This window comes from Ruditapes philippinarum, unplaced genomic scaffold, assembly GCF_026571515.1.
Source record: "Ruditapes philippinarum isolate M1 unplaced genomic scaffold, ASM2657151v2 ctg4420_1_1_1_1, whole genome shotgun sequence".
NCBI lineage: Eukaryota > Metazoa > Mollusca > Bivalvia > Venerida > Veneridae > Ruditapes > Ruditapes philippinarum.
In genome coordinates this window covers 65,728-78,711 of record NW_026852800.1, presented here as the reverse complement: position 1 = coordinate 78,711, position 12,984 = coordinate 65,728, and the positions used below count along the sequence as shown (strand labels likewise).

The 12,984-nt window shown below is 30.9% G+C and overlaps 1 protein-coding gene across 1 annotated transcript; it reads left to right on the top strand.

The window, feature by feature from the left end:
* The first annotated feature begins 1,954 nt into the window (after nucleotides 1-1,954).
* LOC132724611 (uncharacterized) lies at nucleotides 1,955-2,890 on the top strand. Its single transcript, XM_060709504.1, has one exon. The coding sequence runs from the start codon at nucleotides 1,955-1,957 to the stop codon at nucleotides 2,888-2,890; it is 936 nt and encodes a 311-aa protein (XP_060565487.1).
* Nucleotides 2,891-12,984: the final 10,094 nt, after the last annotated feature.

Here is a 12,984-nt window from a genome sequence, read left to right as displayed (position 1 = left end):
AGATACAGGGATTCGTAATCTGTCAAAAGATTTTTCTTCGGCTTTTGACGATGGTTGCACTGATAATAGACTTGAGTCGGATAGTGATACATGGGATCTTCCCAAATTAAAGATACCAGAAAAAGGTGAGCCAGTGAATGAGTCCTTGGCCAATTTAATTAACACGGCATTTACTGCCCAGTGTGACTTAGACTCTATTTTGAATAAGTACCAAGTACCTAAGAATTGTGATAGAGCCATTCCGCCCATTGTTAACCAGGAAATATGGAAAACATTAGACAAAAGAGCCCATTTTCAAGATAAGTTTATGGTGGACATACAAAATCTTGTGGTTTCGGGCCTAGGTCCAGTTGTTAAGTTGCTTGAGTTTGTGAAAAAGAACAATCTTATGAAAAATGAGGCAAAATGTATCTTCTCTGACCTGTTTACTGTTCTGGGTCAGGTGCAATACAACCTCAGTTTGAGGAGGAGATATCTTATAAGACCGTATTTGAAGAAGAAGTATTCTTCATTGTGTAGTATTTCGATGCCTATAACAACCAAACTTTTTGGTGACGATGTTTCAAAAGAAGTCAAAAGTTGTGATGCTTTATCGTACATTGGTAAGGATTATACTTACAGCAATTATAGAGGTGTTCAGCGTAGACGCTCTGGTCGAGGATTTGTTAACTCAAATTTTAGTAATTACGGCTACCAGTCATCTACATACAATCAGCCTTCTGGTTTTAGGACTAGACCGTATCCGTTACGTGGACAATCTTTCAAGATTGGTCTAGGCGGACGAGGAAGAGGTATGAGAAGAAGTGCCTTGGCTTCTGCTACAGCCAGTGCCCCAAACGATCAGGAATAAATGAAAGGGTAAGTCAAGTTGGACGTACACAGTATTTTTTAAGTGTATGGAAAAAATTTACCTCAGATCCTTGGATCTTGATTGCAGTTTCGGGGTATAAGATAGATTTTAATGAAAATCCTTTTCAAAGAAGCATTCCTAATGAAATTCCTTTTTGTTCAGATCAAAAAACAATTGTTCATAATGAAATTCAAGATTTGTTTGAAAAAAGGAGCAATTATTAAATCAGAATCAGAGATTGATCAATTTATTTCAACAATATTTATTGTTCCTAAACCTAATAATAAATTTCGACCAGTTATAAACTTGAGATTTTTAAATGAGTTCGTACAATATAGTCATTTTAAACAGGAAACATTTTCTATTGTTTTTGGATTTGATTAAACAAAATGATTTTATGACAAAAGTTGATTTATCTGATGCATATTTCTCTATTCCTATACATCCTTCACACTGGAAATATTTGAAGTTTTCATTCAATTCTATTTTATACTCATTTGTATGTTTACCATTTGGTTTGAAAATAGCCCCATATTTGTTTACTAAAGTATTACGTCCCATTTTTGCTTGGTTTAGACAGCAAGATATACGCTGTTCTTATTATATTGATGATTCTATCAATTTCAATGAGTTGTCACATGTGTGTTTGAATAATACGGTTACTATTACAAAGACATTACAGAGTTTAGGATTTACTATAAATGAGAAAAAGTCTGTGCTAATCCCTTGTCAGAGAATTATTTTCTTTGGTCATATTATTGATACAGTTCAGTTCAAGGTATTTTTGACTGATGAAAAAGTACAGAAAATTATGTCGAAAGCATCCTATTTATTGCAACATGAGGTTGTTTTGGTCAGACAGTTGGCATCTTTTATAGGTGTGATAGTTCTTTTTATGCAATTTTAGAAGGGCCACTACATTATAGAGCCCTTGAAAGAAACAAGTTGATAGGTTTAGGTCAAAATATGAATTTTGATAATAAAGTTAGTTTGTCTACAAAAAGTATTCAAGAAATTCAATGGTGGTTACAAAACGTGAAGAATAAAAATGGTAAAAGAATCAGGCCTATTTCTGTATCCAGAAGGTGTTTTACAGATGTGTCGATGGAAGGTTATGGTGGAATAGACCTGATTTCTGGCTTGCACACACAAGGCAGATGGAAAAATCAGGAATGTGGTTATCATATTAATTATTTGGAACTCCTTGCAGTTTTTTACTGCATGCAAGCATTTTACAATGAATTTTGTGATATTCATATTGAGATTCATTCAGATTCTGTTTCAGTGGTAACTTACATAAATAATTTTGGTGGTATGAATTCTTTGGAATTAGATGACCTTTCAAAATGTTTATGGGAATGGTGTTTAAGTAGAAATATATATATTTCTGCTGTACATGTCCCTGGTAAATTAAATAAAAGTGCTGATTATTATTCTAGAAATTTTTCAGATTCCACTGAATGGACATTGAAAAAAGATATTTTTGAAAGATTATGTAGACACACATTTATGCCTAACATAGACCTTTTTGCTTCTAGACTTAATAATCACTTACCTAAATTTGTTTCATGGTTTCCCGAACCAGGGGCTTACGCAGTTAATGCTTTTTCATTATCATGGAAGGATATGATACCATACATCTTTCCTCCATTTAATTTAATTGGGAAAGTACTAAATAAAATTGTTATTGATGAGGTTGATAGAGCTCTAATGGTTGTTCCTTTTTGGTTCACACAACCTTGGTTCCCTATTATACTTGAAAACCTTTGTGATTTTCCTATCAGGTTACCCAGACACAGAGATCTTCTAGTTTTGCCGCACAATGGAACATTACACCCATTAGGAAGAAAATCAAAAATGATTGGAGTGGTGTTATCAGGGAAAGCCTGCAGAGTAAGGGAATTTCATCAAATGTTGCAGATTTCATCGCAGAATCTTGGTCACAGGGCACAAGAAAACAGAATAGCAGTGCCTGGAAAAGATGGTATATGTGGAATTCTATTAGATGTTCCAGTCCAATTTGTTCGTCTGAAGGTGTAGTCGTGAGTTACCTGTATTTTTTATTTCAATCTGGTATGTCTTATTCGGTTATAAATCTTCATAAAGCGATGTTAATGCAAACATTGTCCTTATTGGGAAATACATGGTGTAGTGACAACAAAATGATTGTAAGATTCATGAGAAGTGTATTTTTACATAAACCGGCTAAACCGCGTTATATAATGATTTGGGATGTTTCTGTTGTTTTGTGTTATTTACAAAAAGTTAATGCCATTATCTAGGTTATCTTTGAAATTATTAACTTTTAAAACCTTAGCCTTGATTGCTCTTGCAACTGCACCAAGAGCTCAGACTTTGTGTTCTTTAACTTTAGACAATATGTTTATTCAACAACAGGCAGTTGTTTTCACATTCACGGATATTTTGAAGACATCCAAGACAGGTCAATATTACTCTATAAGGATAGAGCATTATCTGGAAGAAAATATATGTCCAATGCATACTCTACTTTATTATGTTAAAAAGACTGCTGATATTAGAAAAAGTAAAAAGGTGTTTGTTTCATATGTTACCTTTAATGCTGTTTCTTCGAGCACTTTGGCAAGATGGTTAAAAAATGTGTTAAGTTTAGCAGGGATTGATATATCTAAATATAAGGCGCATTCTTATAGAGGAGCATCAGCTTCGGCTGCCTATAATAAAGGATGTTCAATAAGGGAGATTTTAAAAACTGCTGATTGGAAATCATCTAAAAATTTTCATAAGTTTTATTGTAGAAACTTAGAATCTGGTATTTCTTATAATGATGCTGTTTTTGGAACATAGAATATTTTTTGGGGTATTAAACTTGGAAAATATTTGTTTTTTGTTGCCTTTAAAGATGCTATTTTGTACATGTGAAGCCGAAGGCTTGATGAAAAATAATGGACCCCCATCCAAGCTTTAGTGCAGGATGGAGGGCATTATTTGAATAAAGCCGGAGGCTGAGCATGTACAAACCCTCCCTTGTGTATAGTATCATAGTATGTGATTAATGTCTTATTATATAATATAGAGGTTTTAACCCTCCCTTAGTTGCTTTATTGCAACAAAAAACACTCTTTAAATGAGTGAAAACATGTGTTTCATGCTTCCGGTTATTACTTCCGGTAGTCACGCGCATGTCCGTGATATAGCGGGAAATTTAAACCTTTGAATACGCGACTTAAACCATAAATTCAAAATGAAATGCTATTTTGTACATGCTCAGCCTCCGGCTTTATTCAAATAATGCCCTCCATCCTGCACTAAAGCTTGGATGGGGGTCCATTTCACTCCCTTTCCACGCTTAAAATACCTTAAATGGACTTGTCCATTTTTCCAATCTGGTCCAGACCATTCATGATATTTAAGGACAATTATAGTGCAGACCATGGCTATATAGCACAGATGTGCCAGCTGATCTTGGTCTGCACTGCTGGTATGGGAAGAATCAGCTGCCCCCATTAAAATTGTCATTAATATGGAAAAATGGCACAATACCTTAAGAGTACTGGTAATCTGAATACAATATATATCATTTCCCCTTTATTGCCGATAACAATAGAATCTTTCTGATATGAATGGTATCATATTACAATTTTTCCCTGAGATATTAATATAGAGAACTAATAAAATGAAGGAAATAAAAGAAATATGACATGGTTCTAAAACTAAATCCTATGCAATCTGAGAACTTCACATTATTCTGTTATAATGAAAAAATTCTTTATTTAATAGAATAGTGTTTTAAGAGTAGAATATACTACATTTTGAGTATGGTTTTTCTTCCTCAAGTAAAAATAATAAATAAACAATTAAAAATCAACTTTAAGATAGCTTTTACTACAAAGGGTAGTAATAATCTAATTTAGTAAGACCCTTCCTAATTAAAGGGAGGTAATAACAGATATTAATTCCATTTCATTTTTTTGGATAGTAAAGCAGGTATCTTATGCATATAACAAGTGGATAAATCAAAATTCCATTACAACATTTTCATTAAAGGGAGATAATAATTCAGATTTATTTCATTTCTTTCCAAAAAAAAGGGAGATAATTATTCAATTCAATACAATTTTTTATACAGGGAGAAACAGATTTTTTTATGCAGCAAAACATTAAAAGAAAGTTTAAAATATACTTTTTTTTGTTTTTAAATGATTTATTTTATCAAATAATAAAAAAGACAAAGAAATGGTAAAAAAATAACACAAAAAATACATAATTCATGATGAAAAAACTAACAGATACTTTAATATGAAATTTTCTAAAAAGATAATAAAAACAAGGATAATATAAAATGAGTGATATAGAATATATTTCACTGACAAATAAAAGATTCATTAAAAAAAACTCTCTTGTATAATACAGATAAATCCTTTCATTGCTCCTTTAAGAATTGTTACATTTAAATATCATAACAACAAATAGGAACTAAAATTAATAATATTGATAGGTCAGATAAACTGTACCCAAAGTTTTATATGGTAATTAATAATAGACTGGTTCACCTGCTTGGTACTGTGTACCACATCAATTAAAACATTCTATCAATTTTCACCAAAATCAATTAGAAATAACAATAGAATTATTGATAAATGTATGGAAGCTATGGAGAGAAATATACCCTCAAGGAAGTACTTTTAAACTAAACTGACTTTTATGTCCTCCAAATCATGAATTATAAATCATGAATTTCAGTGAAAGTTCCAGCAGCAATACTTTAGAGTATCATTCTATGAGATTTCTGGTTCAGTGGAGCATCATCAAGGCAATGTACTGTCAACATATTCAATCTTCTGCTTAGAAAAATTAAATTCAACAAGAACAACAAAAAGCCTTTAATGGATTTTTATTGTTGAAATAAAACTTGTACTCAATCTTAAAAGTAATGCTGGACAAATAATTAGAATTTTGATTAAGTTAAATATAAAATTGAACATAACTATAGCATATAATGTAGTTATTTTGATTTTTACCTGTTTACTCAACATTTACATTCGGATGAACATAATGTCACTTTAATCTCAAATAACAGTAACCAGTATTAGTTAAACATATGTTAAAAAATGATGGTGTTCCCAGTGGGCTTCAAACATACGATCCCTGGGTTGAGAGATAGACTGTTACCTTAACCACTAGGCCACCATGCCAAATACATCATATTTAGTCTTGCAATGATTCTGTATGCCAAAAGACTTATATTTCATTTGTAGAAGTAAATCTAAAACTGGCAAAATCTAACATAATATTCTAGTGACTGACCTGTAAATATGACAAAACCTCTCCATCCATTATAGCCATTTCCTGAAATTGTTGCTATGTAAATACTTGAAATTCTATGTAAAGTTAAAATACTAAAATGATCAACAGATCAATCACATTTGTATTGTATTATAGAGATATTCCTTTTATAACAATCAATATCCATTTCTACTATTTGAAGAACTGAAAATGACACTAACTTTACCCTATAAAACAATTCTGTGACATAAATTCAAAACTACTTTTTTTCTGTTTCAAATTTAAAGTACTTAAATGCATGTTTCTCTTTTTTTAAATTTAAAGTACTTAATTATAAATTTCAAATTTAAAGTACTTAATAATGCAATTAACTATTTTTTTCAAATTTGAAGTACTTAAATGCATGCTTCCCTTTTTTGTATTTAATGTACTTAAACACAAGTTCCTCTTCTTTGAAGGTTGAGTCCTTAAAATTAATGCATGTACCTTTTTTTCAAATCTAATGTACTTAAATGCATGTGGCAAAGTATTCATTTTACAAAACTATGAATACTTTATCAAAGATGATAAGTATGACATTGTTATTTAGAAAAAAATTGCAAATGATAAAATAAAATACTACTTCAAATGAATCTAAGATACTTTAGAAGGGAATAAATTTTTTGCACTTTGAAAATTACATTCAGCAATGTTTCTTTCACAAGTGTCAGAAGCATTAAATGGGCTAACTTATGGACAAGAGAATGCAACAGCCTCCAAACAAAGTATGTGTTTGCTCCAGCCCTACTGGTGACTCAATTTTTTCCATCAGTACAGACAAATCATGGCCTAGAAAGTGGTTTCAGGTTCGAACACTGTTATGGTATTAAGGCAACTTTGGAGGCTTCAGCTTACTAAAGAAATGAACCAGAAAGAAAATGATTCTAGTGTAAGTTAATAAAAAATCATTTTGGAATTGACAACACAAGCATTGTCATGCATTATTCAATGCCACTGCAAAAAAAGTCATTTTTCAACCACGTTTTACATCCTTACGCCTCTACAAAAACAGCCTTCTTGTAAACTTGAAGCATTGAAAAAGGAATGTAAAAAAACGCAACATTTTCTCATTAAAACAGAAGTTGTATTTCTCCAAACCCGACTTCTAATGAACATGGGCACCTTAAGGCATCTTTCCAATAAGAAACGATTTTCAGTCTGTTTCCTAATCAATGGAAATCACTTTCAAAAGAACACAATTTTCTAGGTCAGTGTTTTCCGAGCTTATGTGTTTTGTAATCAAGATTAAGCAACGACCTTGCCGAGTACATCACAAATGTCATCTTAATGATAATTAATTTGTCAGAAGTTAAAGAAGTTCTATTCTAGCTGTCTTGTAAATGTCAAGCAGTCTCATTTATTTAATACGATATTAGCAACATTAAGTGGCAGAATTATATCAATATTATTACTATTCAATGGCAATAAGTACGTAGAAATTGTTGACATTTGGAAGTATCAAGTTAAAATTATTGTTAAAACATCCGAGCTTGCTAATTTTCTTAAATGGACTTGTCCAGCTTAAATTTTTGGAACTGTTCATAGTAAATTTTAGGAAGATCAAGATGAAAACTTAGTTATCAAACCAACAGTTTATATTGCACAGATGTGCATGCTTACTTGGCTCTATATTGGTGACAAAGGTAAACTATCTCCTATTCCACCAGGGTAAGGGTTTTAGAGAGCCATGAAATTTATTATATTCTGTTAGTAGTTTTATATAATTTGTGATCAATTCTTAGCAAATGCCAAACCAACAGTTCTTGAAAATGACATAACTCTGTCCATTTCAATATTTACAAGACATTGGGGTCACTTTACAAATGTTTAACTATTACAGTAACTTAAGGCAATGACTCTACAAAAGTTTAACTATTACAGTAACTAAAGGCCATTACTATTCAAATGTTAAACTATTACAGTAAGGCTGTTGACTTTACAAAATTTAATGTTACTGTAACTAAAGCCCATGGCTGTACAAATGTTTAACTATTACAGTAACTAAAGGACATGACTCTACAAATGTTTAACTATTACAGTAACTAAATAGCCATAACTCTACAAATATCATTAGATTGAATATTATTCTGATAATAATCATTCATAACAAGGATAAAACGGGAAAGGATAAGCAACTGTTTTAAAGCTGAATGCGCCCAGAAAAAATTGAAACATTGACAATACTCCTATTTCATTAGTAACAAATATGGTGATAAAAACTTGAATAAACCAATAAACCACACAAAGGGTCACTTTGATTAGGTGTACTAATACTTTTCATATAAACTACAAAAAAAATTTTTTTGCAGTTTGATTTTTTTTCTTCAAAATTTTGCTTATCTGAAAGGCTTGCTGCTTTAATGTAATCAACAACACTATTATGTATAGCACTTTCATTTTTTTGTGTAAATATTTAAATATCAAGGAAAAACTTAATCAATATACTTTCTTATATAAAATTTTCTCTAGAATTTACCCAAGATTATTATCTACAAGGTTTTTGTCATATATCACATACTGTATTATTCCATTAATTTCTGACAGAACCATTTTATTTTGTATGAAAGCTTGAAAAGGGAAGGAAAGTGTATGAAGGAACTACATATATCATGACAGTTAATGCCTTATATAAAACCAGAGACACACACAAACTTCCTCCCAAACATAATAACATTTTGATATCATGAAATATTTCAAAATTCTTCTCAGCGTTTCAGCTAAAACAGAACTGTTCAAAGTGAAAATAACCATTTTTTAAAAGACCCACTTATAGTGTAACACAATACAAATGATATGCAGGTCGTTGCCATACTATTTTTATGGTGTTGCAAAAGCTGCTATGTTACAAATTCAAAATTAATACAACCCCCCCCCCCCCCATTAAAAAAATTTCTATTGCATTCTATAAATCTACTCTATAAAGAATATTGTTAGAACATTCCTGAAATTAAAATTTGAAATTCAGTTTAAAGAAATATATTATAAATCCTGACAAAACCCCAAAACAATAAACAAATAATAACATATTTAATATTATTGTATAAAAACTGACCTACCTCTAAATGACACCTTAGCAAGTCTTTCTGCTTTACCTGGTAAACATTCTGCATACTTCAAATGTAAAATTAAAGCCATGATTTGTTTCTTGTATATATCCAAATCACTGTGTTAATTTATATTAAATCCATTTTAATTTTTCAAAACCAGGTATGAATAAATTTAATAACCTCTTAAAGAAACTGGGTTACAGTTTTTCAATTGAATCAAATCTTACATTGCAAGCAGTGCTATATTCTGCAGTCTGATTTTCTTTTCAAATATTCACTCTTTCTTTTACAGTTTCTTAAATTATAATGCTTTCTTTATTTTATCTTGTTTGTTCCAGCGACACTAAATCCAAAATAATTTTCAAGTTTTATATTCTACATTATTAGACGATTGCATATCCCTTAAAAAACAAAAGCACCTCTGATGCCATTCAAGTTTTCATTCTCACGATATCTGCATTAAATAAAACATCATTGGTGTACGAACAAACGCGGGTAACTTCTATAAAAACCGTCATCTATATAGCAATGTTACATGTCTCCTGAAAGCATCCAGGAGAAACGGAATCTGCCAATAAAAGTTAATTCCTTCAGTAAGCGTATCAATACGGACACGAAACCTTCTAGTTTTTCAATAAGCTCGCCAATATCGCTGTTAAAGTTACGAGTCAATAATAACACTAGAGTAAAACGGATTTTAACCAGATATACATCATCAAAAAAAAAAGTGCAGGTATCGCATTTGTCAACTTTATCTTTTCTTCCATAAAAATGATAATAACAACATCGACTAGAAAATTAAATATGATACTATTATTGAACTTTACTGTGGTCTAACTGTTGAGCAAACAATGGAAGTGTGCGAAATAGCTTTCATTAAGTCAGTGTCTGTTGAGGGCAATTATTGCGTTCCAATCAATAATAATTGTTTGATATTCTACCATAATTATATATCTTCTGCAGCGTGCATTACCAATTAAGGCTAGAGTAGGCATTATGTTGATATAATTAAACAGACGCAACCTTCTATTTTTCACTGAAAAACTGATGACGGCCTACGGGAAAAGACTACTACCGTAAACTTTTTTGGTGAAGTGATTGGTAACAAAATAAAAAATGTTATTATTTACATAGCTGTAAAGAAATAAAGTTTGTTTAAAAAATACAATTTCCAATCACATCTGAAAAAGAGTGAATTAAATAGAAACATTTGATTTGTCTATATATACATGTAAGACAATAAGTAATCCATTACTTTTTTGACAATTATTGATAACAGCTACACATTTTGTCATGAGAAAAAATCCCCTTAAATATGTCAAATTATCAGAGTGCAAATCTGATAGTGACTGTTATATTATTTCAAATGTCTCAATAGCAATGTAGAAACTAATATTGTATTAGTTAAATAAATAGATAATCATGTTATAACTATATATATAAAGATGAAATAACTGGATGTCAAAACTGATGAATCTTAACCTCCATTAATGTCATAACTAATGTTGAAATATTTTAATAATGTCATAATCAATGATTTTGTACCTCCATAATGTCACAACTAATGTTAGAATAACATAACTATGTCATAAGTAATAATAACATCATACTGCCATGTCATAATTTATATTAAAACAACTAAATAATGTCAAAACTTGTGATGTCATACCTCTTTAATGTCATAACTTATGTTGACATAACTTATGGAGGCAATCCTCCATAATGTCATAACTAATAACTATGTCATAGCCCTAATGTCAAATTAACTTAACAATGTCACAACTTGTGATGTCATATCCCCATTATATCATACTAACTATTAAATGTCTCAATTTGTGACGTCATACCATCATGTCATAACTTATGTTTAAATAACTCAAAAAATGTCATAACAAATGATTTTAAACCTCAATAATGTGACAGTGTCCCAGTTCACAATTATAACAAGTATTCTAACACGACCCGCATTTTTCCCTATTGAACATAGAAGAACCGAAAGTGTGTGTTATTATGCAATAGAGTCACTGTTTGACGCTCTATATTTAGACATGTGACGTAATCATTATACATGTGATGTAACCACTATAAAATCCGACGCGCTGACAATAAGAACGAAAACAAATCAGGCGCAGTTTTGCTTTATAGCAGGAACGGCAGCATTTTTTTGTTTATGTCGTGTTAGAATCGAAATAATATATCCAAATCGGTGATTTTATCGCTGGATAACATCACTGTTTGTCGTTCGGATGCGCATCATTATATCACTCGGGCTACGCCCTCGTGATATAATTCCTCGCATCTGAACTCCAAACAGTGATGTTATTGAGCGATAAAATCACAGTTTGGGATATATTATTTTAAATATGACATAACAACATCACTATGTCACATCAAATTCCAGCCCTGTTATGATGAAACAAACATCAATTTTAATTTGAGAGAAAAGTTATAATAAATGTCTGACACAGTACACTATAACAGCCCAAAGTTTTAAAAAAAGTATACGAGACAAATAATTCCCAAAAGCATGTTTCTAGACAATTTCAGACTGATTTAATGTTTAGTACCAAAAACCATAAATATAAATATCCCCTAAGTATTTTAATTACTAGAAGGTTGTTTTTGTTTACATGGATATAATGCTTTAAGTTTGTAACAATCATCTTTCTGCTGTTCGGCACCATATGACCTATACTGTGTGGGCGGCCATAAAAACCAAACAAGGAATGCCAAATTATAATAAATAATTCTTACTTGTGTAATATGATGCAGTATGCAAGAGAATATCTAAATAAATTGAAATGAATTTATATAAAATATTTAGATGAAGTATTAAACTGTTACAAGTTTACATATATAAACCAGTATTTTGTTAACATTTTGGACCAAAATTAGTTTGAAAATGTTGCTTTTTCTGTGTGTTGATTAAAAAAAATATAACATGAAATTTACACATCAGCAGCTATGAACTGTTTTAGTGTACTTTTAACTTATTAATTATTTAAAAAGTCATTCCCAATGCAAAATACAAAATAAAATTTCTTACCGGAAAACCCAAATTTTTTGTAATGTAATGATTTTGGGCTTGATTAGTAACAAATATTCAAAATTATGTATTTTGCTGGGCTCAATGTTAAGCTTTAAGTTAACACCAACATATTTCGAAATATTATCTTTTAATACTAGCGATGCAAGACCACTTGCAGTCAGGTGCCCACCCATGAGCAGGCACCTGAGCAGAACCACCAATGCTCCGTAAGCTAGCTGGACAGCTTCCTCGCATGAAATAATCCAATGGCCCAGGAGGTTTTCAACCAACAATCAAAAGGCGCAATAAATAGGTTAAAAAAGCCCAGTGGAAAGATGTATAGTTCTATTAATCAATTTAATATAACCTGCATCAGATTCTTACCAACACTGAATTATCTTCTTCGGCTATATTCATTGTTAATTAATAGAAACTTTGATAGATCACACAAAGGCAGACCTATTTCTGTACCTCATTCAATTTCTCATGTTATTAACTATGTGCTAATGAAGACTGAAGCAGTTTCATTACAAAATAATACAAAACCATCTTTGTGGGTGTTAATATCAGAATTAGATAGCCCTTAGGGTATGTAATGGCATTAAAAATTTATAGAAGTACCTTATAATAGAGCACCAGATGGCCTAGGTGTTAGGTCATAGACACTAAGGTTAACAATGGAATAATTCCTTTAATTATGAAAAAAACTATTAAATTGATAAAATAATTTAAGAGGATTTCAAAACTTAAACACA